The 27,946-nt window shown below is 47.4% G+C and overlaps 1 protein-coding gene across 8 annotated transcripts in view; it reads right to left on the reverse strand.

Moving 5' to 3' along the window:
• NLRC5 (NLR family CARD domain containing 5) overlaps nucleotides 1-27,619 on the reverse strand; it is a 56,926-nt gene extending 29,307 nt beyond the window's left edge. For 5 of the 8 annotated variants that reach the window (XR_011143201.1, XM_068955699.1, XM_068955700.1 and 2 more), the window contains exons 1-15: nucleotides 27,237-27,619; nucleotides 21,634-21,824; nucleotides 20,785-21,085; nucleotides 17,426-17,488; nucleotides 14,715-14,780; nucleotides 10,849-12,601; nucleotides 8,693-8,776; nucleotides 6,591-6,674; nucleotides 6,424-6,507; nucleotides 4,684-4,773; nucleotides 3,789-3,839; nucleotides 2,856-2,921; nucleotides 2,055-2,138; nucleotides 996-1,079; nucleotides 497-586 (exon numbers count right to left, since the gene is read on the reverse strand). Coding sequence is in view for 7 of the 8 variants with exons in the window: in XM_068955699.1 (XP_068811800.1) it covers nucleotides 497-586; nucleotides 996-1,079; nucleotides 2,055-2,138; nucleotides 2,856-2,921; nucleotides 3,789-3,839; nucleotides 4,684-4,773; nucleotides 6,424-6,507; nucleotides 6,591-6,674; nucleotides 8,693-8,776; nucleotides 10,849-12,601; nucleotides 14,715-14,780; nucleotides 17,426-17,488; nucleotides 20,785-21,085; nucleotides 21,634-21,639 (2,906 nt within the window). In the remaining variant the exon portion in view is untranslated. Of the gene's footprint in view, nucleotides 1-496; nucleotides 587-995; nucleotides 1,080-2,054; nucleotides 2,139-2,855; nucleotides 2,922-3,788; nucleotides 3,840-4,683; nucleotides 4,774-6,423; nucleotides 6,508-6,590; nucleotides 6,675-8,692; nucleotides 8,777-10,848; nucleotides 12,602-14,714; nucleotides 14,781-17,425; nucleotides 17,489-17,706; nucleotides 17,756-20,784; nucleotides 21,086-21,633; nucleotides 21,825-26,070; nucleotides 26,793-26,831; nucleotides 27,179-27,236 lie in introns of those variants that run through there. The other 3 variants (XM_068955698.1, XM_009672425.2, XM_068955701.1) reach the window with 3 other exon arrangements.
• Nucleotides 27,620-27,946: the final 327 nt, after the last annotated feature.

The raw sequence follows: 27,946 nt of genomic DNA on the forward strand, positions 1-27,946 counted from the left end.
CCCACAGCAAGCAAAAGAGCATTCCATCAGTTTTAAATCCTAGGTGGATCAATTTATCTAGTATCAGATGACTCAGTTTCTCAGAACCATTCAAAGAGAAGGTGCAGACAAAATTGTTGCACCTGAAAACAACCCCAATGTGTTTCCAAAGGAAATTTATAGGAGGAAAACTTCCTGCTCCACTTCAGGAGAGATCACCAGTTCTTACGCTCCACAGAGAACCTCTCTCCAAAACTTCTCAGGGCAGAGAGCAGGAAAAAGTCTAGAACTGTCCCCATGTGTGAAAGAACATGCAGTCCTGTACCCTAGGCTCTCTCAAATTCTTCTGGTTGATGGCTCAGATAAGAGCTAACTTACAGCAAGGTAACAAATCACCATGTTTAAGTGCTAGCAACTATGTGTGTACATGTTCTTTGCCCACCCACTTCTGAGGTGACTTAGCACAAATCTCAGAACCGCACTCTCAGACTTGTACAATTCTTCAAGACTTATGTACCTGACTTCTGCCTCCATTATCTTCTGGCAGGTATTTACTGACTTCAACAAACTGCAGATGCCATCAACAGACAGGTGGTTTTGACTGAGACTAAGAAAGAGAAAAAAGACAAATAGCTGGTCACCGAAATCACACATGCTGTAAGTGCAAGGAAGGATCATGCTGATGGAAGTGGCCATTAATATACTGCATGCTTGAACCCACTTCACCTCAAAAGTGACATGATGGAAAATAGACCACTATTTCTGAGAAAGTGGTTTTAACAAAACCACTTTAGCACTTCAGATGCATTTAGAACAGCTTCTGCATGTGACGCTCTGGGCACGTGAGCAACTTCAGCCTGAACAGTCTCACAGGCTAGGACTCATCCTTCTTTGAGAGTGCTCAGGGCTGCTCCTGCAAAGCTTTCACCACCTTGATCCCTGCTCAGCATCTCTGCATGGTCTGTGCCAGCTTCAAAAAAAAAGGGCAATCTGGTTTTGTACAAGGCAACACTTACTCCAGCTGCTTCGAAATCGATATCCAAGGGAGGCTTTTCAGCAGCCAGCTGCAGCCTTCATCTCCAAGCTTGTTACCTGATAAACTGAGGCATTTTTCCAGTTAGTGGGAACTGTTTTGAACAGTACAAATAAAAAAAGTCCTCAAAATCTGCTTGCTTTCCCTCTCTTACAACTGTTTTCTTGCCTGGACTGCTGTTCTCTCCCAGAGCAATCTCCCCCATCTCCCCTGCTTCTCTCTGCAACTCCGGACAAAGAGTTTTATTCCTATGACAACATCGCATGTTTAGGTCCAGAAACATCTTACTTTAGAAAACCTGGGAGGGAACAGGCAACAAAAAACCACTTGAGTGGATGGTTATTGCCCTCCTGGAAGGAAAGAAACATTGGATAAGAAAGACCTCCAGAGCCCACCTCAAGTCAGTGACAAGAAAGCTAGGCTTTGGGGGTGCAGCTAAATCCAAGATACAAGCTGGACTGAACTGCCTTACAACAGCTATTCCCAAGCCAGCACAAACCAACTAGAAGGACAGCTTTACAGCTAAATCCAGGTGGCCCCACAGGCAGGCAAATAAGGCACAGTGGGGCTAGCACTCCTTGCAAAAGTTAGGTTACGGAGTAGATCCCTTGCCTTCCTCCTCTCACTTCTCCCAGAAGCGCTGAATGGCCTTAGAAGACAAAAGGGACAACACACAAACCATCTGTCATCCCTTCACGGGATCCCAGGATTCTCCAGAGCTCTCGCAACTCCGCATTGGCTCCAGGGTGCTGCACTGCTTCATTAGCAGGGTCCGCTCTGTAACTGGCGTCTCTCGTTACAGCCCAGAGAGCCAGAGGCTGCAGTGGTCACAGCAACCCCACAGTTACTCGGTAGCCGTCTCCTGAACCACTCTAGAAATCCTCAACCAGGATCCCAGCAAGCCTAACAGAGTGCTGGGTTTCCTGCTTGGGGCTGGGCCCCTGCCCTGTGTCTCACTGCCAGCCTCTCCACAGCACATCCCCTGCTCCCCCCAGCCCCAGCTACCTGTAGCAACACAAAGGGAAGGAAATGGGGCACTTACTCCACTTCTGAGAGACGGGGACAGCTCTGGAGAATGGCAACGATCTCCTCTGCATGCTGAGGACACAGGCTGCGACCGTGCAAGCTGTGAACAGAAAGGGTCAATGAGCAGCAAGGGCACGGCAGGCCCCCGGCATTCCTGGTGTCCTTCTCCAGGCAAAGGAACACAGAACCAATGCCAGGAGATGGAGGTTTTACACCCTGCTCCGCCTCACAACCCTGGGCGTATTGCTTTGGCTCTCTGTGCTCTTTGCTGCAAAAGGAGTGTGGAGGGCTGCGCTTGGAAAGTGCTGTGCAAGTGCAAAGCCTGGTTTCAGCACCACATGGCACTGCCAACCACGTGAAAGGGGCAGACGTGATTGTTGCTGTTGCGCTGAGCCGTGAGGACAAGAGAAGGAGGTATGGAGGGACATGGCCCAGCTTTAACATGCTCAGGCAACATGCTTAAGTTCTCCTATTCTGAGAAAAGCCAGCAGTCTCTTATGGAGCCCAGGCCAGAAAGAAAAACATATGGCTCACACCTTTGGTAGCTACAAGAATACCTGGCAAACTGGATGGCCAAAGGACCTCTGCCCCTCTGGGGCTGCAGAGCCCAACACAACAGAAGTGAAGCCACTAGTATGGCCAAACAGGGATTTTTATTTTTCTTTTAATTCACTGACTTAGGTTTATTTCTAATGTTCTCTTATGTGGAGATACTCTTTGCCCTTAAGGATAAACACAGCTGATATTTTTGTCTTTCTGTGGTTCCTGTCATGTGAAGATCACATTAATCAGCAGGAATTTCCATGCTTTCTCTTACCATAACTTCAAATGTCTAGTTTGAGTCACATGTTCCTTATTCTCTTCCCATCTCAAATCCAAAGATCTGCAAATAAGAGAAATATTTGGCCTTTAATATGCCTTCACAAAATATCTGAGGACTTAGGAGCTTGTTAGTATCTTCTGGAAGTTTTTTGGAAGAAACCATAGGGTCTGCGTTCTCCTGCCCAGTCCTACCAGGCAATGGTTGAGAGGTTTTCTAGAGCCCGAAGACCTCTGGCAGGAGGGGTGACCAGTCAGCACAAGGGGTATCCACGTGGGGTTTCACTACATATCTGAATCAACTTGATGCTGAGCCCGCATACAAAGGCTTTGCTGAGATGCAGGATGTTTTTGTCTCAGACATGAGACTGCACCACCACAGGAGGTGATAAATGCATCCGCCTGCACCAAGAGGACCTTAGGCTGTCTTAAAACAGCACAAGACAGCTGTTCAGGCATCTGAATTGGAGCAGTTTCTAGCTGACTCAAGGCCAGGCAGAGCCAGTTCACACACGCCTGTGAACACCTGTGAAGTCCCATGAGGACTGCACAACACAGGGCAAGGGGAGTTTCCTATCTGAGAATGAGAGATTGTTTCACAGTTTCTTAATTAGGATCAAATTCAGCCTCCCTTCACAAGTGTGCACAAGCATGGAGAACATAGGAGCCAGCCAGAAAAGGGCTTCTGCTCTGCTTAACTCCACTGGCTTCAGCATCAGCAGCTTTGCAACAGAAATGCACCACTTCAGACTTACAGAGGCACTAAGGCACTGCCTTTGTGGACCTGGCCAGCAGGTCTGTGCAAAGACCTTCTCTTTCAGTTTACCTTCTTCAAGTAATCCTGTTGCTGGGGTGGTTACAGTGACACCAAGCTGATGGTCTGAATCCGTGTAACTTTAAATAAAGCACGACACCAAGCACAATTTCTCACCTTGAAACTTTTCCAGATTGGCCAGAAAAATGTATTATCACGGTGTCCTTCCTGAAAATGAGATCCAAGTCAACGTTACGGCACGGGTGGAAGGATGACACTTCTTTTGTAGAGGTGCTCAGTAAGGACAAAGGTTGTGCTGTCTGCTAAAGAGGGCTTTCACATCTGCCATTATAGCACACTCCCACAAGCAAGCCAAAGAGCGGCCGCCGGGTTAGAAAGCAGCAGGATGTCCTGCATGTTGAACTGGGGCTGCAGCACACACAGAGAATAACAGAGTTAAATAGAAACGGGTTGGGTGGTTTTTTGCAAGGCCAGCAGTTTGCTGGAAAGAGGTTCAGTATTCTTAAAAAGCTGTATTCTTAAAAAACAATATGACTTTCCTTGAGTTACATCAAGGATTAATGTGGCCTGTTAAACTTGCAACATAAGCCAATCGTAAGAGTTAAGATTCAAAAATTCTCCCCCTCCTCTATCATTCTGGACCTATGAAAACAATCAAAACCCTTAATGTAAAGGAATGCTGAGATAGAGCTACATACATTCAGACCTTTTTGGTAAACCAAGGTGATTTATAGCACATTTATGGTGGCCAGTAAAGAACTGTGGCCCAGCTGGTATACTGTAGAGCTTAAAAAAACAAGTTTAAATCCTCTGACATATGAAGAGATACTGCACACTGCAAATCAATCTCTAAACCAAGGATAAAATGGCCTATTAGAAAAAAGATAAACAGTAAGTCTGTAATATAATTTATTCAAATTGTTTCAATCACCCAGCAGAAGAAAAGAGCAAAACTCCTTTTCCATTGATCTTGTTTACTAAACAAGAAAGCTGCAAACAGAGTCATTTTTAAAGACAACCTGTGTTTTTAACAGCTCTTATATACTGATACCTGACATGCAGTTCAGTAGCACTTCGACATGCGACAACTTCCTTGGCCAAAGCGAGAACAACATTCAAGGAAAGACTGTTGTAGCTCAAGCTGTGAATACCAGGGAGAACACAATATCAGCTGCTGGACCCAACAGCATACTCCTTTGTCGTGCAAATGCACTCCGCTTCACACCCCAAATACCTTGAAGCACGGGGTCCCTCCAAAATTTTAGAATTGTGCATTTAAAGACCCAACAAAGACATTATCACAATTCTTCCCTCCAAGTTATAGTTCCCATAAATTTAGAATAAGAGACAATTCCTATGAGTGCAACAGAAGAATCAATAACCATTTTTGGCCAAAAATGTAAGGGATGCACTTTATATCTTATGACTACACAACTGATCTACACTGCAGAGTTAAACTCTTACCATAGCAAATCAAGTACTTTAAGTATGGCATATTAAAGCACGGTCTAAGCTCTTCCATTTAAAATATCCCTGAAATCATGATGCTAGCAACCTCTGAGGATTTATTCTTTAACCACACATTTATGCTGTTTCTTTCTTGCTTCTACAAATCCTGTGCCTGTTTTCAGGGCTACAGAGTACCGTTCCCACAGACCTCAAAGGACTCATCTATGGCAGTAACACTGTATGTGCGTAAGAGAAATGTGCGAAGCAACGAGGAGGCTTACAATTACATTGGCTTCCTACCCTTTCCATACACTAAACCGCTTCACTGGGGACGTGCTGGCATTTCTATGAACCTGTTATCCAGTGTCCAGCAGAGCGGAGGAACAGGTGCATTCCCCCTTTTCTCCCTCTTTCTGCCATGCTTTTAAACACTTCCCATCATACTGAAAAGCCAGTAATGAATTAACAGATGGGGGTCCAGCAATAACTGCAGAGGTATTTTGGGTTCACCTGCTTGCATGTGGGGGAATGGGTAGTGCACCGAAATGCAAAATGTGATACTCACAGCACCTCTGCTCTGCCTGTTGCTGCTTAAGCTGCCCCTACTGGTCTTTCAAAGGCAAAAAGATGGTAAATAAGGTGCATAGACTAATTTCCCAATTATCTTCTTCCCCTCATGGGCCTAAATAGAGGACTGCCTTTGTTTAGGGACCTTCTCCCTTGCCCTCTTCCTGGCTTTGAAGCCCTTCACAGATCACGCTGGTTCTTTCCACCTGAAGAGATGTAGATCTACGTGGGAGTTTTCCTAGTGGTCAGTCCTTCTCATTCAAGCACTGTGTTGTGCAAGGAATTTTAATCAAAGTGGGGTCTCAACACAGGGAAGCGGCTAAAGAAAAGGCTGGGAAGGCAGCGATGGAGCTACCTGCTCTTACACATAGGGATGAAGTGTCTCAATCTGAGCCTGACCGAGAGGAAAAGAGGTGAGGAGGAAGAAGTTGTGCCATGCACCAAGTTGAGCGTAGGCCTTGTAATTCCTAGAGAGGTGTCAGCGGTGGCAGAGCTCCCTAGGAACTGTTTTTAAATAGCTGGGTCAGTAACTGCCTGCAAATGTGAAGCTGAGTTTATCTCAAACTAAGCCGCACCACCTCCAGCATAGCCCCATCTGCATGGTGAAATACCTGCACCGCAGGCTACTGCCCCACATGTCCTCCAGTGGCACTTCTGAGAGTGTCACCCCTTCCCCAGGCATCCAGTTCCTCTGCTCTGGTACGGACTTAAACCCTCTCTGATGCTCTGCTTGGTTTCTCAATGCCCGCCATAGGTTTAAGCCATTTTTACTCACTCTATTTTCTTTAGCTTTTCCATTCTGGCAAAAACATCCATCACCCTTTTCACCTCCAGGTCCCGTATCCGATTGTCCTGCAAGCTGCACACAGATTGTCTCATCAGTATCCCAGGCCCCCAAGGAACAACCAGCTGATTTGAGTGGTGTTACCACCACACACTCACTTTATTTCCTCAAGCTGGAGGCAATGTGATGAAGCCTGGACCAGGTTAGATAGCCCCTTGGCTGTGATGATCCCACCTGTCAACCTGGAAAAGAAAGAATCATTCAAAAGAAGCACAGGGGAGACTGGCACCCGATGGAGCACATGGTGAAACCTCTCAGATGTGTGCCTGAGCCACATGCCCAGTACACACACACAGAGAAGAAGTGGCCTGACTCCATTGCCCACAACCAACTTCAAACTCTGTTCAACCAGGGCAAAATTTGACCCACTCTTTGCTGTGTGCATTCATCCCTGGCAGCTCACAGACTCTTGTGGGTGCCAGAAGCTATTCTCTCCCCGCTTTGCAGTCTACAGAAGGCTGACAGGAAAACCTACCCTAAACCACTTCCAAAAGAAAGCTCAGCTTGCAGCCAAAGCAGGCTTGTAACCAAGCCTGTGCCAAATACCCTGCCTCAGCCACTGGAGACAGCCGCTATTATTCCTATCTAGACCTCAAAACCCAGGTGCAGTCTCCCACCTGCTCTTCTCTCATTTGCACAGCCAGGCCGTGTCTAAATCCCACCATTCATCTCTGCCTGTGAAGCTTTTGCAGCTCTCTTCATTTTACCTAAGCTCAGGGGCGGAGGGTATGCCCTTTACTGTGGATGTGCATCTGAGGCTGGGGTTTCTCTCCAAGGGGCATAAGATTGCAGACGGCTGCAGCTTTGCTAACCCAACGGCTTTAAGAGTGGGGGGTTGCAGCAGTTTTGCTAGTAAGGAAACCACCGTTCTTTCCAGGCCTAGGACGTGGCAATGCAACAGCAGAAGTCTGCTAACGTAGGCATCACTTCCAAGGATGGCCACAGACCTCTAGAGCTCAGTGTTTCCTCTGCTTCTGCTCAGAGCCACTCAACTGCTGTCATGACTGTGCTGCTCCCACCACTGTTTCCCCAGGCGCTGCGAGTGACACTCACACAGCAGATTCACAGCTCTCACCAGGTCATTCTGCTCTGCGAAGTCAGGCTCTAGATCCAGTCTTCAGCCTGATTTAAGGTTCACCACCAGGAAAACCAGCCCCGTAGCTGGCTGACTCCCAGCTACAGCCCATCCCTTGCACAAAACTGCCATCAGTAATGCAGGGCCTGGGTAGCCTGCCAAGCCAGCTTGTCTTCCAAGGAAGCACTTGCTCCTGCAAGACCCCAGTAATGGCACAGCCTGGACGAGGGCTGAGCAACTTCTAACATTCACAGTGTGCAAGAGTAGCCAGGCCTCAGTGAAGTCACTACTCTCTTATGCAAGAATATTTCTGTAGAGACCCATCGCAAAGCACTTACTCAAGCCAGCTTGGCTAATCGCAAACCCTTCATCTCATTTTCTTGCTGATACCTCCTCTTCTTCCACCAGCACTAGAAAAGGAAGCCTATGGTTTAACCCTGGTATCCTCCTGCCAGTTCTCTTTGCCCTCGCTCTCTCTGTGGCTGAATGGAGCTTGATTGAAGCTCCAAAACAAATCAAAACAGCGTTTTTCAAGGTTTTTTTGTGGGGGATAGTCCTCAAATCAAAGAGCCACCTACTCTTTTTGAAAATAATCTGCTAGCCACCTGGCACCCTGATCTGTGCACGTGCATCAAGAGAGCCAACTCTCTGCGAAGAGTACTGACAGGCCCTGGAAACCAGCTTCTGGCAGGACCTGCGGGCAGAAAAAAATAACTCTTCTCTGCCAAACACACGGACATGCATGTGCAGAAGGGGGTCTTTTATCTGCAAAATATACACCGACCCCCAGTATCCGACACCACTACTGTGAGACAGACTGAAGGCCAAGTGTTCCCTAAGGAAGCTACTGCCTTTTTTGTGTGCAGTGGAGCACAAATACTCTGGTTGCAGAATTTGCAGTCGCCTTCCCCATTCCTCCAGCAGTCAGCAGTGCAATACCCCTCTTGGTATTGGGTAGCAGCACAAAACAAGAACCACATGTATCTGTGCTGCTTTCTCTGACACCACATGACTCTCTCTATGCTGCACTGCACAGAGCAGATGAGCCCAAAGTGAGCAGATGTAATTAAGCTGCAAGATGGAAATACATCAGAAGAGGCCTCAACCTTACTAGCAAACACTTACTCGAGCTTCTTCAGGCTCCCCATTTCTCGCAGGCTCCTGGAAAGAGCAGCAGCAAAGTCATCTCCACACCTCCTACTCCGAAAGCTAAAACATGAAGGAAAAAAATAAACACAACAAAGAACAAAAGAAACTAACCTACAGAGTATGTTAAAACATGATAAAAAGGAAAACGCATTGAATTTCTACGGTAACAGCCATTACATCATCTTCTTCTCTTTTGCAGCCTCTTTATCTTTTCACATAACTGTTTAAGAATACCTCTTAAATTCACACACCACCTAGTGCAAGTACCTCAAGAGGAGAAGGCCCCTGCCTTTTGGTACAGTGACACCACGTGTAATTGTTGCCATCTATGAGGAGAAGGCACAACTGCACATCCCTCCAGAGTCTGGACTCCGGAAATTCATTCTTGACCTAAGGCCAGGACCTGCTCCTGGTCACGTCTAGGCAAACCGAATTCTCTCAAACTGAGAATGTCTAAAAGCCCCTTTGTGATGAGTCACTGAGTTAGAAGAGGGTTGGATTCAGTCCAAATGCTTTAAGCTCGGGTGACGGTATAGCCAAAATTGTCTAGAATATAAAAGGCATGAGGTTTACAGGAAAACGCACCTCTTTTATAGAACCCACTGGTGGCATTGGAAAGAAAACAGTCAAATAGGTAAGCTTTCAGGGCAGACAAGCCCTTCTTTGAATCAGTTCCTTCTCTTACGGGCTGCGTCTTTTACGGTATGTACAGGGGGTCCTGAGAGCAGAATCCCATCTAGGGTCCTGCTGCCATAAGTGCCTCTGTCACCTTCTCCTAAAACAGAGGGAATCAGGAACAAGCTGCAGAGGCGAGATAGCATGTTGCTCTCCAACTCAGCCCTCTCTGCTGAGTCTCCTTATAATCGACTAGGCCCAAGGTCATTAGGAACAAGCCTGAGGCAATGCTTCTTCTTTAGACTGGTTTTAAACAAGCAAGAAAGCAGTTGACATGCTTGGGGACCCACTGCCCTTTACCTGCTCTTCCAAGACAGAGTACTGAGTGCTCACATGCTGAGGACCGTTAACTGTAAGCAGGCACAGACTCAAGGATGTATGAGCCTCGGAAGGACCCTCAAAAAAACACCTCTTCTCTTAATTCTTAATTGGAATAATCTTGGAACACCCCCACCAACCTCAGATGTCTGCCTAATCTGTTCTTCGAAAACAGAAAACTCTACACATTGCCCTAAGGCCTGTGTCAGAAGAGTTGGGATGTACCATCAGAAAGCTTTTCCATCAGTTAATTAAACAGTAGTCCTCTCCTCCTTAATGGAGGCACAGAAGAACTGATTGCTGCCCTTTTTACAATGATTTCAATATCCAGGTTTTCATGTCTCTGTTTACGCTTCTCTACTTTGGAGCACATGACACCATTTCCTTCAGCCTGTTCACATAACTTTGGGGGATTTTATACCTTTACAATCATTCCTGACACCTTCACCAGGCAAACGCCAGCCTGCTCCCTCTGCAATAAAGCGCAGAGCTCTCAGCCAGGTCTGGTCCTTTGAACCTTCTTCCAATAGGCCAAGATCATTGAGAATTCCCATCCTGGCTCCTTCCCATCTTCTCCACATTAACCAACTCTAGACATAATCCTCCGAATCATTCATAAAAATACAGAATGAGATCAGTCCTACAATAGGATCCCAAGAGATTCTCCTTGACGAGTTCTTCCAACATGACAGCAAAGCATTGACAGAGTGTAACTGTGTTTTGACCAGAAGTTTTGACCAGTGACAGAGTGCAGCTGTGGCCTCCCATTCATCTAGCTTCTGGTGATTTCACTTAGATCACAATTCTCTCATTTGCATGTGAGAGCCTTCCTACCTTTCTAATGTCAAGAAATACCTACCATTTTCTCCCTTATCTATTAGGCTAATTATCTTGCTGTTTGATTGCTTTGGTCAAAACAAAGAACGAAACAAAAAAACATCCAGAATAGATTTATCATCCTAACACCCTTCAGTCACTCATAAATTCATTATTTAATAATTTTCTTCAGTATTTTTTCGGTACCAAAGTTAGGCTGCCCAGACCAGAATTTCTCTCATAACTGTGCCTCCCTTTTAAATCCTTCCAAACCCTTAACCCCTTCTCTCAGCCCATCAGCAAAAAGCACATAATGTGTTTACCTCAAGTGCGCTACATTTTTACAGTGGGCCAGAACTTCCAAACAGTCAACGTCCATGGGACATCCTGCAAAATCCAGATAAGTCAAATCCTGGCCCGAGTTTATGACAAAAACCAAAGCTGACATGTCCAGAGGCATCAGTCTAAACTTTTTAAACTCGTACTTGAAATTCAGCAGGCTCCCAATGTGCTGCGCTACTTCAAGGTCTTGCGTTTCAAATGTGCAATGGCAGAGCTCAATGACCTTAGGCCCTGTCAGATGAGTGGCTGCCAGCCTCTTGAGAGACTGCAGGATGGCGTCTTGCTTATCCTGCACCCAAGCTTCGTCTTGTTCAGCCAGCAACATGAGGAACGTCCTACACTCTTTTGAAGACAGGCCTGAGAGAAAGATGTGAAAACTCTCCATGAACTCCGTCTTTGCTTCATTCTTTGAAGTCCACTTTGACTTCAAAGAGAACTTCTTCTTCAGGTAGTTCTTGTCTACTCTCTTACTTATCATGAGACATAGTGCTGCAAAAAACTCCTGCAAACTCAAGTGCACAAAGGCATAGCCAGCCTCTGGGGGACTGCCACTTGTCTTTACCTCAAAGACAGTCAGCAGTCCATGTAAGGAAGCAAATTCTTTCACGTGCTCTGGAATATCACCAACATAAAATACAAGCTTCTTATCTTCCAGGCCTTTCAAGGCAAGATCACACAGACCCAAAATGGCCTTTTTGTTACAGTTCAGCTGAGTCTCCTCACTGCCTGCATGCTCTCCCTGCTGTTTGTTTATGAAGATGAGAAGCATTTTGATGTAAAACTGTGTCATAGTCTGAGGAAGCTCCACACTCATCTGATGTTTAAGGAACAAATATTCCAGACAGATGCAGACAACATAACACAGAGCAGGGATCAGACACATGCTGAGGAGCTTGGTGTTGTTCTTCAGGTGAGCAATCACTTGTTCTTTGAAAGAATGCTGATGAAAATAGTGGCTGACATATTCCTCAACCTTCTCGTGGTCAAATCCCCAAATTTCTGCTAGCAAATCTACTGTGTTTAGTAAGAAGTCAGGTAGTCTCTTAGGTCGGCTGGTGACCAACACTGTGCAACCAGGCAGAAGATTGCCATGACAGAGGTCTGCAAAGAGCTCAGATATAGACATGCAGCTCGGGAGGGCTGGGCATCCCTTAGCAGAGGATGACACATCCATGTTATCTGCAAACTCATCCAGCCCATCAAAAATGATCAATGTACGCTGGGCGTTTTCCAGGAGTTGCTGGAACACTGCATCAGGGCTGTCTTCTGGCTGAAGAAACAGGTCAAACAAAAGCTCCTTCAAAGTCAGTTTTCTTTTTAATAAATTCAGCTGCCGAAACTCAAACAGGAAAGCGAGGAGAAATTGAGGCAAGACACCTTCTGCCCATTTCTGATATATCCTGTGCATTAACATGGTCTTGCCCGTCCCTGGTTTGCCAAATAAAAAGATCACCTTAGTGGTACCTGACCGAACAACACTGTCAAACAGATCTGACACTTTCACAGCTGTATCCACACATTCTTCTGTTTCTGGAGTAAGTGCCACATCCTCTCGGGGCTTATCTGTTCTCTCTTTTAATCGAGAAGCTTTGCTCTGCCGAATAACAAGGTTGACAAAGGCTTGGTTGAAAGTCGGTGGCTGCATTTGTCCTTGTGTTGGTCCAGCTGCTCTCCTACTTCCATATCTTTGGCAGACTGAATTAACGAGGAGATGCCGGTACCTTTCAGCTGAATCTGAGAGAGAAAATGTCAGAGTGAGGATGAGCGCAAAAATGTAAGCTCTCAGCCATGACTGATCAGAAATACTGCCACTCACACACAAAGAAACACTGGCCCAGATCAGAGGCTGTTTCATGGAATCAGCCAGAGAGGATAAATTTGGAAAAGCATGAAAAAAAAAGTGATTTCTCCTATTTTTGCACAGGGGCTGAAAGAGGAGAAGAAAATTCAGTAGGCATATGTGTAACTCCCTGCTCACTCATGCTGGCCTTGTGCCACACTTGCTCAACTTTCTGCATTTTGGAATGGACCTGTCTTGTGTTTTGAGGTTGTCTTTGAAGATTTTGTAACACGGGATTTCTTCATTACCTCCCTCCCTCCACCCTTTCCCCCACTCAATATCTATTTCCAGGGCTACATACTTCTTTCTGATGCTTTTATGCACATTTCTCCATGTGCATTTGAAACAACACTCCAAGTCAATCACTTGGCCCTGGGGATAGCCAAGCAACAGCACAGCAGTACATCTAGCCAAACAGTCATGCAATAATAAATTAACAAACCAACCAGCAGACTCCATTCACCACAAGTGACCAACTGTGCTTGTATGTACAAACACGTGTTGCTGTTCTCCACAGCAGCAGCCTTTCCTTCCTCTGCTTCAGCTGAGCCTGGTATCAGGTTTCCCTTGCATCCAGTGTAAGAATAAGATGCTCATAGCGGAAATCACCAGCTGAGGTTCCCTGGGCTGCACTGTGCAAGGGGAAACACTGGACAGTTACAGCAGCTTCTCTACCCTCAAAATCTGTGGGTCCCTAATGAGCACCAGGGAAGGTGAGAAAGTTCCCCACAAGGAGCCATCTTTGCAATATGAAGAGGCTCGGCCACTTTTCTGTGATGAACTGAGCCAGAGTAATGCACTGATCGAGGCAAGACGTTCACTGCCAACATCCTGCTGACATGGATTACCTTTACTACAGACAATACTACATAGTGCTTTGATAAGCGGGCTGCCAAGACCCAGTCATGGCCTCATAAGGCTAGCTAGCTGGTACCAGCAGGAATCTAAGACCCCTCAAGAGGAGAGAATCTGTCCCTGATGGTATCAGCATCTCTTTGTTAGGGAGAGGGCAATGTTGATAAGTAACGGTGCTCGGCACCCTCTGACAAACCCTGTTCTCATTGCTTTTAAGTTTGCTGAGTTTCAACATCATGAGATAAGACATTGCCTCCTGGGAGCACCTCCTCAAGGAGAAGTTTCCTGCTTATAAACTTCTGGTCAAAAGCAGATCCTTTCCTCATGGAGAAATGCTTTCATTTTTGTACTCTGAGGCCAATGCTTGAAATTTGGCTTCAGCCCAGGCCTACGAGGGTTGATCAGGGCATTTCCTCCAAAGGCTCCTCCTGGCAGCAGCTTGCCTTCTAGGAGCTGCTAGCATCCTTCCTGTGTTTCCCCACCAGTGGCATGAGGCAGAGCAGGGCTCTGGTGGGGGAGACGCTAAAAGCAGAAGCAGAAAAGGGTAAAGCAGGGCAGATTATGAAGGAAATGATGCCAACACCAGCGTCATACAGCCCTCAGGCCTGTGCAGACCACCCCTGAATTTTCTTTCCTGAAATTATTCTGCCATGACTTTGTCATCACTCATCTATTTACTAATTTTTTTATTCTGAGAAGGGGGGTGAGCTTAAAGCATACTCATGAGTTTTTACTGTGCTAGCACAGTAAAACTCTGGCCCCTTTAGTGGGTTTTAAATTGTCAGTATGCCTCCTGACTTGGTCAAAAAAAAAAAAAAAAGAAGCAGCACTCAAATACAGGGATGACCAACAGCTGGATGCTTTACAGACATATCATGCTTCCAGTGAGTTCTTAGCCTATGCCATCTGCACCCCTTTTCCTCAGGTGGGACTTAGTGCATGTCTGAAATGGAACTGACATTTGCTTGTTATAAGTAGGGTCCCCTTGCCCTTGTATCTGTCACATTAAGAGTTTATGCAGCCACAAAACAAAAGTTCTGTTTGAGAAGAACAAAAGGAGGAGGTTGATTTCTTGGGTGTTTTTGCAAAGAAGTTGAGGTCCTTCCTCAGAGGGGAGCACACCACTGCTCTGCTTCTGGAACATCTACATACCTAGTCGCTGCTGTTTAGCATCTTTATCACTCATAGAACTGCTGCTATGGCGGCGACGATCAAACCCTGAAAATTGAAAAGTACAAACATGTCAAAGCAGCACTTTGAATGACACCTTATTAGAGCTCAGTTGGGGTGCTGAAAAAAAGACAAGATGGAAGACACAAAAATATTCGCAAATCTAGGCTGTTTACAGAATTGTTTTCACAATTGTGGACTCTCCATTCTGTGATTCTATTATTGAAGTAAAAGCAGAGGTGCATCTAAGTATAGAAGTCAGCTTGTGCTGGTCCTCAAGAGGCTAATTCATCTCCTTGTCCAAGTCAGAGCACACTAGAGCTCTCACAAGCGACAGAGACGTCTAGGCTGTTCTAAAGACCTTCAGTAATAGAGGCCCCTCACCTACTCCAAGCAACTCTTTCCATCACTTCAGTTTATACAATGTTTCCTAGTAGATAATGTTAAACTTGCCCACCGTGCATGAGCCATTAGTTTCTTGCTCTATCTACTACGGACGCAGGCCCTCTAAGTGGGACATTCTTAGTAGTGATGGAGATAAACCACCTCCCTGGGACAAAAAAAAAACAGCTACAAGCATTTGACATTTATCTAATACTGGAATGTGACTTCGATTGTGCTTCACAGAACAGTTAACATCCACATTTTATCACTCTCAGCCAGCAACATCTGGGACACCAGAAATAGGCAGGTGCAATGGTGCAAGCTGCTTGTGGAAGCCTGGCTTTGAAAATTTTTGCAGGAAAAAATGTGAGGTTTAAAAAACACGTTTCACAAGAGATGCGTTAGATTTAGCAAATGATGCTCAGATCTTTTTGCTCAATCCCCCCATTTGTTGTGAAGCATAGTGCTAAGCAGTGCCAGAACCTTAGCCAAAAAGTAGCATAACATGCCTGATATAAAGTATCCTTGGAACTGACCCTACTGGCAGCAGAGCTGCTGGAAGGTAAAAAAAAAAAAAAAGAGCATACCAAAGTAGAAAGAGCAGTAAGGGCTGCAGGTAGCCTAGTCAAAGGATTTATAGTGCAAGCATTTGTAAACCAAAGCAGAGCATGCAGGAAGTGCACACTCTTGAGCATGTGCACTGTTTTGAAAAGTACACACTTTGGAGCATGTGAAAGAAGCCTGACAGACTAGAGACAAAAGAGACACCAAAGAGCTGCACCACATATCACAGCTACACACTGTAGCAAAGCCCACAGCCCAGGTTCTCTGAATTGTTTGCCACTCCTTCTCAGGATTTAAGTTCACCCAAAGCAGCATAAGCCTGTGTGATGGACCTGAAACAGAGCAGCAACAGGAAGCACCAATGACTAGATATACCCTCATTATACGCTCACAGCTGTGATGCGGCTGAAAGCCTCTCTCTCTCTGGCCAGCAGCATGAAGTGATCGATGCACATACACACAGATCATAAATTACTGAGGGCACTGGCAAATCTCATCAAGAACCACAGCCAGCTCAGCAAGATGGTCCAGCTGTCAGCAGTGTGAGTGCCTAAACCAGTCCCCAAATTTGTGCAACAGGAACAGGAGATCTCCTAGCAAAACCAAGAGCAGCTTTTCCTTCAGGTAACTCATTTCTTAGCAAGGCGCAATCCAGCACCAAAGCCACACTCTGCCACCAACAGTAAGCACCTCTACAGGACCCAAGACCTGCACTTTGCTCCCTTTGTCCCCAGCCCAGGAAGGGAGTTTTGCAGGACTCCTCGGGGCTGCAGCCGGCAGAGTACAAGGGTTCATTTCCAGCTGCTTCGCTTTCCTCCAGCGCACATTCCAGGGGGATGCAAACGGAGGGCAGCTTTCTGTGCAAACGTGAATCAGGACATAATCTGGATTTCTTTTGCTGCTATCACTACCACTTATCCACTCAGAAAGCTGCAAGTCAGTCAACTCCTTTCTATCTCTTTCCACTGTGAGACTGTTTACATGGACAGGACACCAGGGCTGGTGTTTTGCTTTTAGAAATTGAATATCACGTGACTGACGAGATAACTCAGAATTTTATTTAGCGGCCTCCAATCCTTCCAGTAACCGTTACATGAGCGCCCAGAGACATTGCTCAGCGGTGACACATAATCTTGAGTACTTTCACTTTGCAGCAAAGGCTTTTGACTGACTTTCAGGTGCCACTGCACAGTGCATGGGGAAGTGGAGAGTGACCAAACAAATCCCTCACCTCCTGCCTTGCACTGAGTGGGAAGGTCTCAGTCCTCAATTCATCCCTGAAACAAGCCCTAGAAACACCACTACCCATTCTTTTAAGCTCTCACTCCGACATCGCTAAAATGGTTTCTGCTGGATGAACTCTAGATTTGTCTGTTTGCTCTTTCTTTAAAAGCCAAACCAGCATCCTCCACCCACTAGTGAGCCAAGCACATCAAAGACACAAAACAGGGAGGTGTTGCAGAGAGGCTGGGGGATTCCCTTGCCTCGAGAAACAAAAGTGAGTGAGCTGCTTGGCAAAGTTAGGGCCAAGAGAGCTTTTCTGAAACGCAGGGAGAGGAAATGGAACAAGGGAGGTTCATCTGGAAAGCATGGAAAACAGAAAAAGTCAAAATTGAAGTTGCGGTGGCTTCCTCCCTCGACTTTGCCAGCGCTGTGGTCCCTATGTCCCAATATATGGGATATTGGTAGCCCTGCCCAGCCCTTGGAGCAAGAGCATAGCACCCCAAGGGCCATTCCAGCCTTACCTTTTGGCACACACGATGAGGCTCTTACACTCACGCATGCTTCTTGCTTCTGGCTCAAGTTACCTAAAATGGTTGAATTGGAAATGAAATACGGTTATTGCCAGCATCCTGCTCTTGAAATCTGGGGTGCTGCTGGCTAGGCAAAAAAAAAAAAAAAGGGAGCAAGCAGCTCACAATACCTATAGTGGCACAAAGCAAATGTCAGTATAAAGGCTGACGCAACGCAGCCAGGTTTCAGGCTCCCCATCTAATCCTCTCCTTTCAGCCTGAAATAGAGTTACCTTCATCTTAAAGTGAGATGTGAAACGTTGTCTCTATGCTTCATGCAAACTCAGAGTGAGAGCAGCTTTGGCTGATCGAGAACCACACTGCAGCCAAAAAGGGGAATCCCTACTCTGCCCTATTCCTGTACTGAGATATTTTTGTGATGAAACCCTTGGTAGCGTTAGTGGGCAGGCCAGCCAGGGACCTCCTCTGACTTGCTGCATGGCTGCACAAGGAGAAGAATTGAAGTAAGGAGGCTCCAGCAGCCAGGAAACCCCACCTAGCATGCTCAACTCCACAGACTACGTCCACAAAACTTCAGAGAGAGGTGCAGCTCAGATGAAACTGAAGTCAGGATACCGACAGGGCTGTTCTGTTCAGACAAGCTCCTCTCTGAAAATATCCCTCTCCAAAATCAGATGGGAAGCCTTCGTCCACGGGTTACTTTCATGGTCATTTCCAGCGTTCCCCAGCTGGAAACACAGGCATTTTTAACTTCAGCATCAGCACAAAGCAACCAAGAACAAGGCTCCAAATGGGCACATGCACTGGGCCACAGCCACACACAAAATCCAGCCAACGGTTTGAATACCTTGACCCTTGCTCTACGTGCCATGTAAAGCAGAGGAAGCCAGTTTTGCTGCTGAAAGACTTGGTCCTGTCATTTCTCCACTGCCCATCTCAAGCCCTACTTGCATCCCTTGGTGAGAGAGGGCAGGTTCATGCAGCCATTCGGCAAACTAGGTGGCAGAACTGATCTGCGTCTAACCTAACCATTACTGCTCCTCAGATTGGTTTGAACCCGAATCAGTTCATCATGTGGCCTCATAAACTCTTTTCTCTAGGAGTAACTTCATGAACCAGTTATGGCGAGCTAATGGATACCTGCTGCTGAAGGGAGCCACGTGGTGTCGTTGCACGCTCCCTCATCTCAGCTGCATGCACCCACCACTTTCTACACCTCCATGGATGCTCGCCGACCCTGCAAGAGCCAGTTTGGGGAGCTAAGCTGGCTGTGAACTATTCGCTTGTCTTCACAGGTCTAGTTCCCTACTGCGCTGGCCCACCTGAAGACAAACCTGGGGATGTGGCAAAACCTGAAGGGCAGTTGCACGCTTGCTTAATCCAAGACTGCTTTGCTACTGTAAGGGTGGTCTTGTGCCCCCCAAGCATCGAGACCCACCCAATCCCCTGGGACAGCCCTTGCATTCACACAGCTACGCAGGGAGCCAGAGTTAACTGACAACTACTCCTAGAGCAAAACCAAAACCAATTCATCTTCAGGAGGATCAGTGACACTAACTTGTTAGTGCACCGCCCTAAAACCCAGCATAAGCCAGCCCTGAAGCCTAAAGAAACCTTTTCTTTTATGATATGTCACTGCACTAAACGGCCAAAATCTGTTTCAGCTCCAGTCCCAAGAGAAAGCCCACCTCAGCCCTTGCTCCCTTCCTGCTGGTTGTCTAATTTTCTCCCCCTTTCAATTCTGCCAAAGTAACTGCTGCTGCAGTTGCTTGGTGAAGGTTGCCTCAGTCTGACTGATGCAAACCACTGACAAGTTATTTCAGGAAGAGTGTTGAAGATTGGACTGTTAGAAAGAACTTATGATGTGAGACTTCCTGCTAAGCAGGATGTTAACAGAAAATAAGTAATAAACAGATGAAGTAGCACAGTAAGAGAGAAACACAGCGTAGCTGACACTGTAGGCTTTAAAAAGGAGAGCATGTGTGTACACACTTTGTGTATCATCGTCTACAATGTAATAGTCACTGTAGTGACCAGAGTTTCTATGGCTCAGATGGTGCTTTCTAAAGCCACTGCTTACAGGTGCTAACTAGAGCTATGGAGAAGTGGTTTTCCTGCCATGTGAGAATTTTAAGACTTTTATATTTCTTCCCCTCCTGGATCAGGAAAATAAAAAATAGCAATAAAAAAAAAATGGAATAAGATATAATTTTTTTCTTCTTCAAATAAGTCTATCAAAACATTTCATCTCAGCTTTATTGGAAAGGGGGGAGTGCAAAAATTTTTATTCTGTTTTTGTTTTTTTAATTTTTTTTAACCTTAACTTACACTTCTAAGCCCAAAATTCTGCTTCCAAGAAAAAACAACCATGAAAAATTTCAGCTGTTTCAAACCTCTCCTTCAAGAAGTCTGAAAATTTGGAAGAATAACTTTCTGACCAAGAAATACGGATTGAAGCTAAATTATCTGATTAAGAAAATACTGTCATCAAAAATCTCCTGAGCTACTCTAGCATCAATGCTTTACATTTTACTGCTGCGGTGACATGCTCCACTCCCCCAAAAAGCAGCCAGAAATCCCTACAGCACAGCACCCCTTGTTCCTCATATTTCAAATGCCCCTAATTAGCACCCTGAAAACAGCATTTTTCACCTGGGCAAAAACTTTGTGCTTTTAGGGACAGTCCTAATTTGGGAATCTAGATGATATGACTGTTCAGGGTCCCGTAGGGGCCGCAGAAACCCTCCATCCGTAAATCAGGCCAACTGTTCTTGAAAGAGTGACCACAGGCCTCCCCGTTTCCATCTGGCTGGATCAGGACGCAGAGGCGTGAACCCAAAGGGAGCTGCATGCCCCTGTACTTCTCTCCTGCCCAAATACCCATTTGTAAAAGCCCAGCCCACTGCTGGCCCACTGCAACTGGCAGAGGACTATTCAAAATAAGGTGCTGCTGGCAGTGATATGAGCAACATGCCTGAGAAAGTGCCCAGCAATGCCAGCAGGGCATCGCCATGCTGAAAAAGCACAGCTGAACCTGTGAGCTGTTGTTATTTTGTGGCACTAACTATTCCTGGAGGGACTAATCTTATTCCAAAGATTATGAGGAAAAATGGGCAGGGTGAGCCAGAAAGAAAGTCAGATCATGTTTATCAAGCGGCTTGGGCTAGCTCATAGCTGCCTAGACACCACGGAGTGGAAAAATCACATCCCACTGATGACGACATGAGGCACTGAACGAATAGGCAAGATTATTAGTGGCATCGCTGCCTAAACTGGTTTGTTGGCCAGAGAGGGCCAAGGCACCGGCTGTTGTAGGAGATGGTTGGGGAAGCTGGCCCAATCCCTATTACCTTCTCCTGCACAGCTCATGAGCAGTATCTCCAGATCCAGGGGGAGGTCACACTCCATGCACAGGTACTGTACAAACTGTTTCCAGGTGGCAGGGCCAGCCTTCTCCAGCCGGTCAAGGAGCACCGAGACCTTCTCTTTGTGGTCAGTGATGCCATCCAAGCCACTGAGGGTCACCTCTGGGAGGAAGCGCTGAGAGGTTGTGAGCAGCCAGTCAGGACGGTGACTGAGGAACTCCACTAGCTGGGGGCGAGCACTTGCTATGGATGCCTCCAGGTTTAGATCATCCGTCTGACAAAGGGGCTAGAGGGATGAAACCAGAGAGGGTAGCAATGGGCACAGAAGCAAGAGACGTTCAGCTGCACAACCCTGCTGCCAAGCACCCAGCACAGCCCTTGATGACAATCTGCTTTTCTACACTTTGATCCACCCAGAACCACTTACCTGCTTTACCCTCCTGGTATGCAGTGGCAAAATCCTAGCCTGGCTATTGCAGTGCAGCGACTGCAGTGTTTGCCTGCACAGTGCCTAATAGAGTGGTAATGCAAGGGAAAGGAGCAAACACCACAAGTCCAGTTTCTGTGGAGTCAGTCCAGAAAAAGCCATGTTGATGGCTATATCGATATGGTGGCCAGCTACAAAACATAACATCTCAGGCATCTTTCACATGCAGCAGGAGCTCTGCAGAGGCTTGGGACTCAAAGGGCAAGATACTTCCCTGCACAAAGGGCTCAGGCAGCTGTTTTTGCCATTCATTACAGCAACACATTACTGCTTTAGTGACAATGTCACCCTTCGCTTCCCATGCCAATCCCCCCTCCACTTCCCACAGCATGCTCATGTTTTCCTACCTGCATGGTTGTGCGGTCAGTCTCCCGCTGGTTGTTCTATGTGGAATCCAGCAGCATATTCAAATGCAATGGGGGCTTCCCCTCCATACCCTGCCAACGCACTGATCTGCTATCAGCACCGTTTCGCCATGCAGTGGCACCCCAACGTGTATTGTGTGTCTGCATGCAAAAGCCTCACTCTGTGTGATTGCCTAGGAGAAATAACAACAGAGCAGGATGTAGACGTGAAGGGCACATGCAATTACACAGGTCACAGATCGAGAAGTTCTGCCTTTGATCCTGGAAAAAGCGGTGGAGCCTTTTCATCTCCACAGGTTGCAATCTCAACTCAAACCAGCAGTGATCACAAAGTCCAGACATTTGAGGATCTACTACTGATGTGATAAAAATGAGGGACTCAGTCTTGTGCTCTGAGATGCAAGTGAAGGAAATGAGCTTTACGGGAACACTAGAAAGGAACTGCAGATTTTCTGATGTCACTGCCTGACTTGAGCTGGTCTTCCATGTCAGCCTGCTGCTCTTAGTGGAAGTCAATGCAGAAGAAGATAAAACAGCTCGCTCAGGCAGTAAGACCAGAAAAACTGTGGAAAGCTAATCCTATGAGGCTACTCAGGTCTTGCAGAAGAGTTTCAGGTACAGGGGGCTGAGAAACAGAGTTGAGATGGCACTCTGGGGAGAGAGTCCAGGAGCACTGGTTTGTTTGACAATGATTACCATCCTGCACACCTCCAAATGTCCTGCAGCAGGACCCTGGCACAAGCTAAGCCAGTATCAGGTCCATGCTACCGCGCTATCCCCAGCAGCCTGCTGCCTATGCCAGGGTCTAAAGACAGCTCTGACTAAAGCTACTATCACCATCACTTTTGCAGAAAGGCACAGAAACAGAAACCACAAGGAGCGGCCTCCGTGCTCCTCCCTCCCCATCAAATCCCTGTCTTGCATCTAGAGGAGATGGTCCCTACAGGTCCAAGATTGCTGCATGTTAATGTTTTTGGTGAGGGGAAAATTCCCACAGTTGCTTTAACACACTCTGGGCTGGGGCAGGGATGCTCTTGTGCTCATCTCATCCAAGCCAGCTCGGACACAGAACGCTACAGAGCAGTGCTGTCCAACCGAACAGGCTGTACTGAGAAGCAGGGCTCATTCGTTGGGGTCTTGTCTCATGCTAATATGGCATCACACAGACAGTCCCTCACACAGGGATCTCCCCTCCTCTAGTGAGACTTGGAGAGCATGCGCTTGTGAGCTGGTGCAGAAACCGCTCTGTGCAATCCGGGATGACGGTGAGAACAAAACAAAATAAAGTGAGTCTGCAGCCTGCGGTGTAGCCTAAGAAGGCAGAGCAAAATTCAGGGCGGTTCAGAGAAATCTCAGGTCCACAGGTTCTGGCCCTCTCTCATTGCCTCCCCTGGACATCAGAGGATCACAGGATCACAGAATGGCCAAGGTTGGAAGGGACCTCTGGCGATCATCATGCTCAAGCAGGGTCCTCTAGAGCACATTGCCCAGGATCATGTCCAGGCGGGTTTTGAATATCTCCAGGGAAGGAGACTCCACTACCTCTCTGGGCAACCTGTTCCAGTGCTCAGACACCCTCACAGGAAAGAAGTTTGTCCTCATGTTCAGACGGAACCCCCTGTGTTTCAGTTTGTGCCCGTTGCCTCTTGTCCTGTCACTGGGCACCACGGAGAAGAGTCTGGCCCCATTCTCTCGACACCCTTTCTTCAGATACTTGTACACATTGATGAGATCGCCTCTCAGGCTTCCCTTCTCCAGGCTCAACAGGCCCAGCCCTCTCAGCCTTTCTTCACAGGAGAGATGCTCCAGGCCCCTCCTCATCTTCGTAGCCCTCCGCTGGACTCTCTCCAGGAGTGCCATGCCTCTCTTGTACTGGGGAGCCCAGAACTGGACACAGTACTCCAGGGGAGGCCTTCCCAGGGCTGAGGAGAGGGGCAGGATCACCTCCCTCGACCTGCTGGCAACACTCTGCCTAATGCAACCCAGGATACCTTTGGATATCCTGGAGCAAGGTTTGAACCTTTCAGTAGGAGATGCTGCTGCTGAGGGATTTCTGATGTTCTCTCAGGTTTCACGACTCCAAGGGATGCTCTGATTCAAAGATCTCCAACTTCAAGTTGCTAACATGGCTTAGCATCAAGCTTTGGCTCTCTCAAGCTATTCAACCACAGTAACCCCCCCCAGGGGAAATGACTTCCTTTTGCCTTCTACCCTGCATATGCAAAAAGTGAACAGGTCTGAGGTAACAGCCCTGCAACCAAACATCAGTTCATCCCAGGAGGTCTGAGTTTCCATGGGTGGGCAAAGGAGTGGGAATGGGGCAGTGACCAACCTAGTTCAGCGCAAGACCAAAGAGCTGGTATCACTGTCGAGTGGAAGTATCATGCTGAGGGGAAGACCTTCCTCATCTAACCAGGCTTGCACACTCAGTGCTATCCTCCTTTGACTGTCCTTTCTTGAGCAGTCCTCAACCCAATGACAACGGTGCCCCCACCACTGCAGGGGTGGAGAAGCCCTTCCACATAGTTCACATCCTCTAGTGTTCAACCCTTACTCCGCAGACATGTTCTCTTCTGCACCAGTTCAGGAAGCTACATTAAAAGTAAACCAGAGGCCTTCAGGCTTTTGTCTTCTTCTTGACTCAGCCAAGAAGGGAAGTAGGAGATTTATGTGGCACTGAGGGAGGAATGAAACAGAAGTAGAAGCGAGAAAGGTGATCTGATAGAAAGAGCCAAGACTTTCCTATCACAACAGAGACAACTCCTAATTCATCAGAGAGTTACCCTCATGTCGGAGGGCCCTCACAGCACAGCCATGCCACTCACGGGGGCACAGTGCATGGGGAGAACCTCATCTCTCCCAGGTCCCTGTTGGGCACAGCCCACACCCAACAGCTGAAGATAAAACAAAGAGCAGGAGCCAGGATGGAGCACTGGAGGCAAAACTGCTCAAGATATTTGTCCAACTCAAGTCAAAGACGACACCTTTTCCCCCATAAGCCAGCACAGCTCCCTGCCCTCTCCGCACCACACCTCTTCGAACAACCTCATATGTTTTGAGACAGTGCCAAGTTCATGTAGCAACAGGATTGACCTGATTCTGTGCAACAGCAGGGGACCGGTTGGAAAGGATCTAGTTTGTTTCTTCTGTTTCTGCGTTCCAGAAGACAAGCAGATTCCTGATAAGAACAAAGCTGATGATATTGTAAACTTTTTTTACTAATCTCTGACTCTTATGGTCAAAACCATGTCACAAGTTGACTCTTATACAGTATCACTGCATACTGCTATTATACAGTATCACTGCAAAAAAAGACTGCATCCAGATTCCCATTCTAGATCAAGCTTTCAGGATGCGTAACATAAAAAGCAAGCCCACTCTGATATCCATCAAAAAGTGGGTCAAAACTCCAATTTTTAAAAATCCTCTGACGACTCTCATTCAGTATTCTATTAAAAACGACAACAACAACATCATCCTGGTGAAATTATAAGAAAATTGGGCTTAACCACAATCAATGTTCTCCTCACATCTTTTCTGCGATGCCAAAAATGGAAACTCTGATCCTTATTGGAAAGGAGGCTGTGCGTTTTCATTTCAAAATGTTTTATGACACAAAATGTTTTTTGAAATGAAATGCATTTTCTATTATAAATTATACAAATGAAGACTGCTAATAGGAACACATACAAAAAAGACATAAAGGAAACATTTCAATTTACTGGACACTTAAAATTTCCCTTGCAGATTTTCACATTTAAATTGCCATTCAAAACAAACTGCAAAATATCAGAACTTCTTGCACAACAGACTTCAGTTCCCTGTGGCGTGATCAGTCAACTTCTAGGGATTTTTATTTTACTTCTTGTCCTGCTGAAAAACAACAATCACTGTAGACAGCAGTGGCCTGACTTTATTCCCCTGATAACTGAGAACTACCTACATATCAGGACCATATTTAAAAAATAATAATAAAAACAGTAGACCTTAATGTCACCAACGACTGAAAATCACTCGGCCAAAGAACAAACTAACGTGAATTAATAGCGAAAGAATCATATTCAGAAAGAAAACAACACTGAAAAGTTAGTTTAAAGCATCGGCAATACCACACGGCTCCTGTATTAATGTAGCTTTGCTAAATAAGCAGACAGAAAACTCCATAAACAGTGGGCAGCAACCTACAATAAATAAAATACCAGGAGCTACTCTTGGCTCAAAATGGGGCGTGAAAGCCTCCTGAGAAGAGCCAGAAGCCCTGCGAGCCTTGTCCCAGTCCTTCAAACGCACCAGCAGAAAAACAACATTCAAACACAACGCAAAAATACCCCCTCAAAACTTGGCATTCACACCATTCTCGGCCACGAAAATGCAAATCTGCCGACTCCTTGCTTGCTCTGAGAAACATAAACTACTTACCAAGGGCATAAAAAGCCTCCAGAGAGAGCAGCAGCACCAAAAATGAAGGGGGATCGCAAAACAAAAGACCGGGGAGGGGGGGATGATGTCCACTGCCTTGATTTCCCCACTTACTACATCACCACTCCCCCGATACACGCAGCCTTTCAGGGCCTTTTGGGAGCTGCTGTGCAAAACGCAGTGAAAATGAAAGTAAAAATAAGAAGGAATTCCCCAATCAGAATTCCTTTGCTCCTTAATAAAAACAGTCAGACAAACCAAAAATACCCCCCAAGAAGCACCAGAAGAGCGTTACCCTACTCTTAAGGGGGGAAAAAAAAAAGACAGAAAATATTTTAGGTAAGTGTTTGAGTACTGGTCCAAATTAGAGGATATGTGGAGTAAACTCCTACTTGGCTTTGGCTAAGGCTCTTGCAGTGGAAATATTGCTATTTATATGTATAGGTCTGACAATCCTAGGAGAAGGGAAAACGTTTATCTACCATTTCCATTGAGATATTACCAGCTTTTCTCTGCAGGCTAGAAGGAGGTCCCCCTTTCCCAGGAATTAGCCAACCTGCCCAGGGAAACTACCTTGGAAAAAAAGCAGATGCAGTCTGCAGCAGGATCATGGACCAGGCAAGGTGGCGCATAGCACCATCTCGCAATCCATTTCTTGGAATAAAAATAACCAGCCCCAGCAATATCCACATCTCTGGGAAAAATAAAAAATAAAATAAAATAACACCACCACCACCACAAAGTTGTTCTTGTAATCTTGCCTGGAGCACAGCATAGAGAGGGGGCAGGAGGAGGCTGTGGCTGCCTGGGAATCAGAGGGCTGGAGGGGACCGGGCGCAGCGAGGAGGAGGCGGGGAGGCCGAAGGCTGGGGGACAGCTGGGCCGTGCTCCATTCCACCTTCTCTACCATCGCGCCATGCCTCCAGAAGGCGGCTCGGCCACAGCAACGGTGTCTCAGGGCTGACAAGGCAAAGCATAGCCTGCTAAGTCAAGGGGAGGTGCACCCTTTATTTGCAAAGTGGCAGTTACGCGCCTAAAAAAACCTAACGCCATTCTGCTTGGTTGACGGATGCACCGCTCTGGCTTGTGAGCGCCACAGTGCTTTTTTTATTTTTTAATCCCCTTGAGGTTAAATAACTGGTTTTCGCAGTTTCAGGATGACTTACCTTCCAACAGATTTTTCTCCCAACAACATCCTCCTCAAGCCAGAAGCTCAACCGAAAGGGGCCGAACACACTTGAAAGCAAAAGCAACCTCCAACAACGCTTTTTACTTCTTCCTTCACCCCAGGAAAGCCAGGGGCCCGGCGAGACCGCCCACGCCCCAGATGGGCTGGACACGGGGCGCCCGCGCGGGACAGCCCAAAGCTGCAGGATAAAACCTCTTTTCCTCAGACAAGCCTTCGCGCCAGCAGACGAAAGCGCTGCGGGGGGCCGAGGGGAGAAGAGGGGCCCGGGGATGCGCTCGCCCCCGCCGCCGCCTGGCCGCCCCGTCCGCGGGGCCGCGGCTCCCGGCCTTCTGGAAGCACGGCCGCCGCCTCCACGGCGGGAGGGGCCCGCGCCGCTGGCCAGCGCCCCCCGCCGCGGCGCCCCCGCCGCCAGCGCCAGCGCGGGCGCCGCTCCCGCCCGCCCCCCGGCCGCGGCCCTCACCGCGCTGGCAGCCGGCGCCCGCCCCGCCGCGGCCGTCGCTCGGCGGCGCCGCGGCAGCGGCTCTGCCGGGAAAGCACGTGGCTCCCGGCCGCTCCCCGCCCGCGCCGCCGCCGACGGGCCGCTTCCCTGGGCTCCTCCGGGGGCCGCTTGGCAGGCGCGGAGGGGGAGAACTCCCTCGGGCTTCAGGGTGTTGAGGCGGGAAGCAGCAGCGGGGAGCCCTTAGCCAG

Source organism: Struthio camelus, chromosome 10, assembly GCF_040807025.1.
Source record: "Struthio camelus isolate bStrCam1 chromosome 10, bStrCam1.hap1, whole genome shotgun sequence".
Taxonomy (NCBI): Eukaryota; Metazoa; Chordata; class Aves; order Struthioniformes; family Struthionidae; genus Struthio; species Struthio camelus.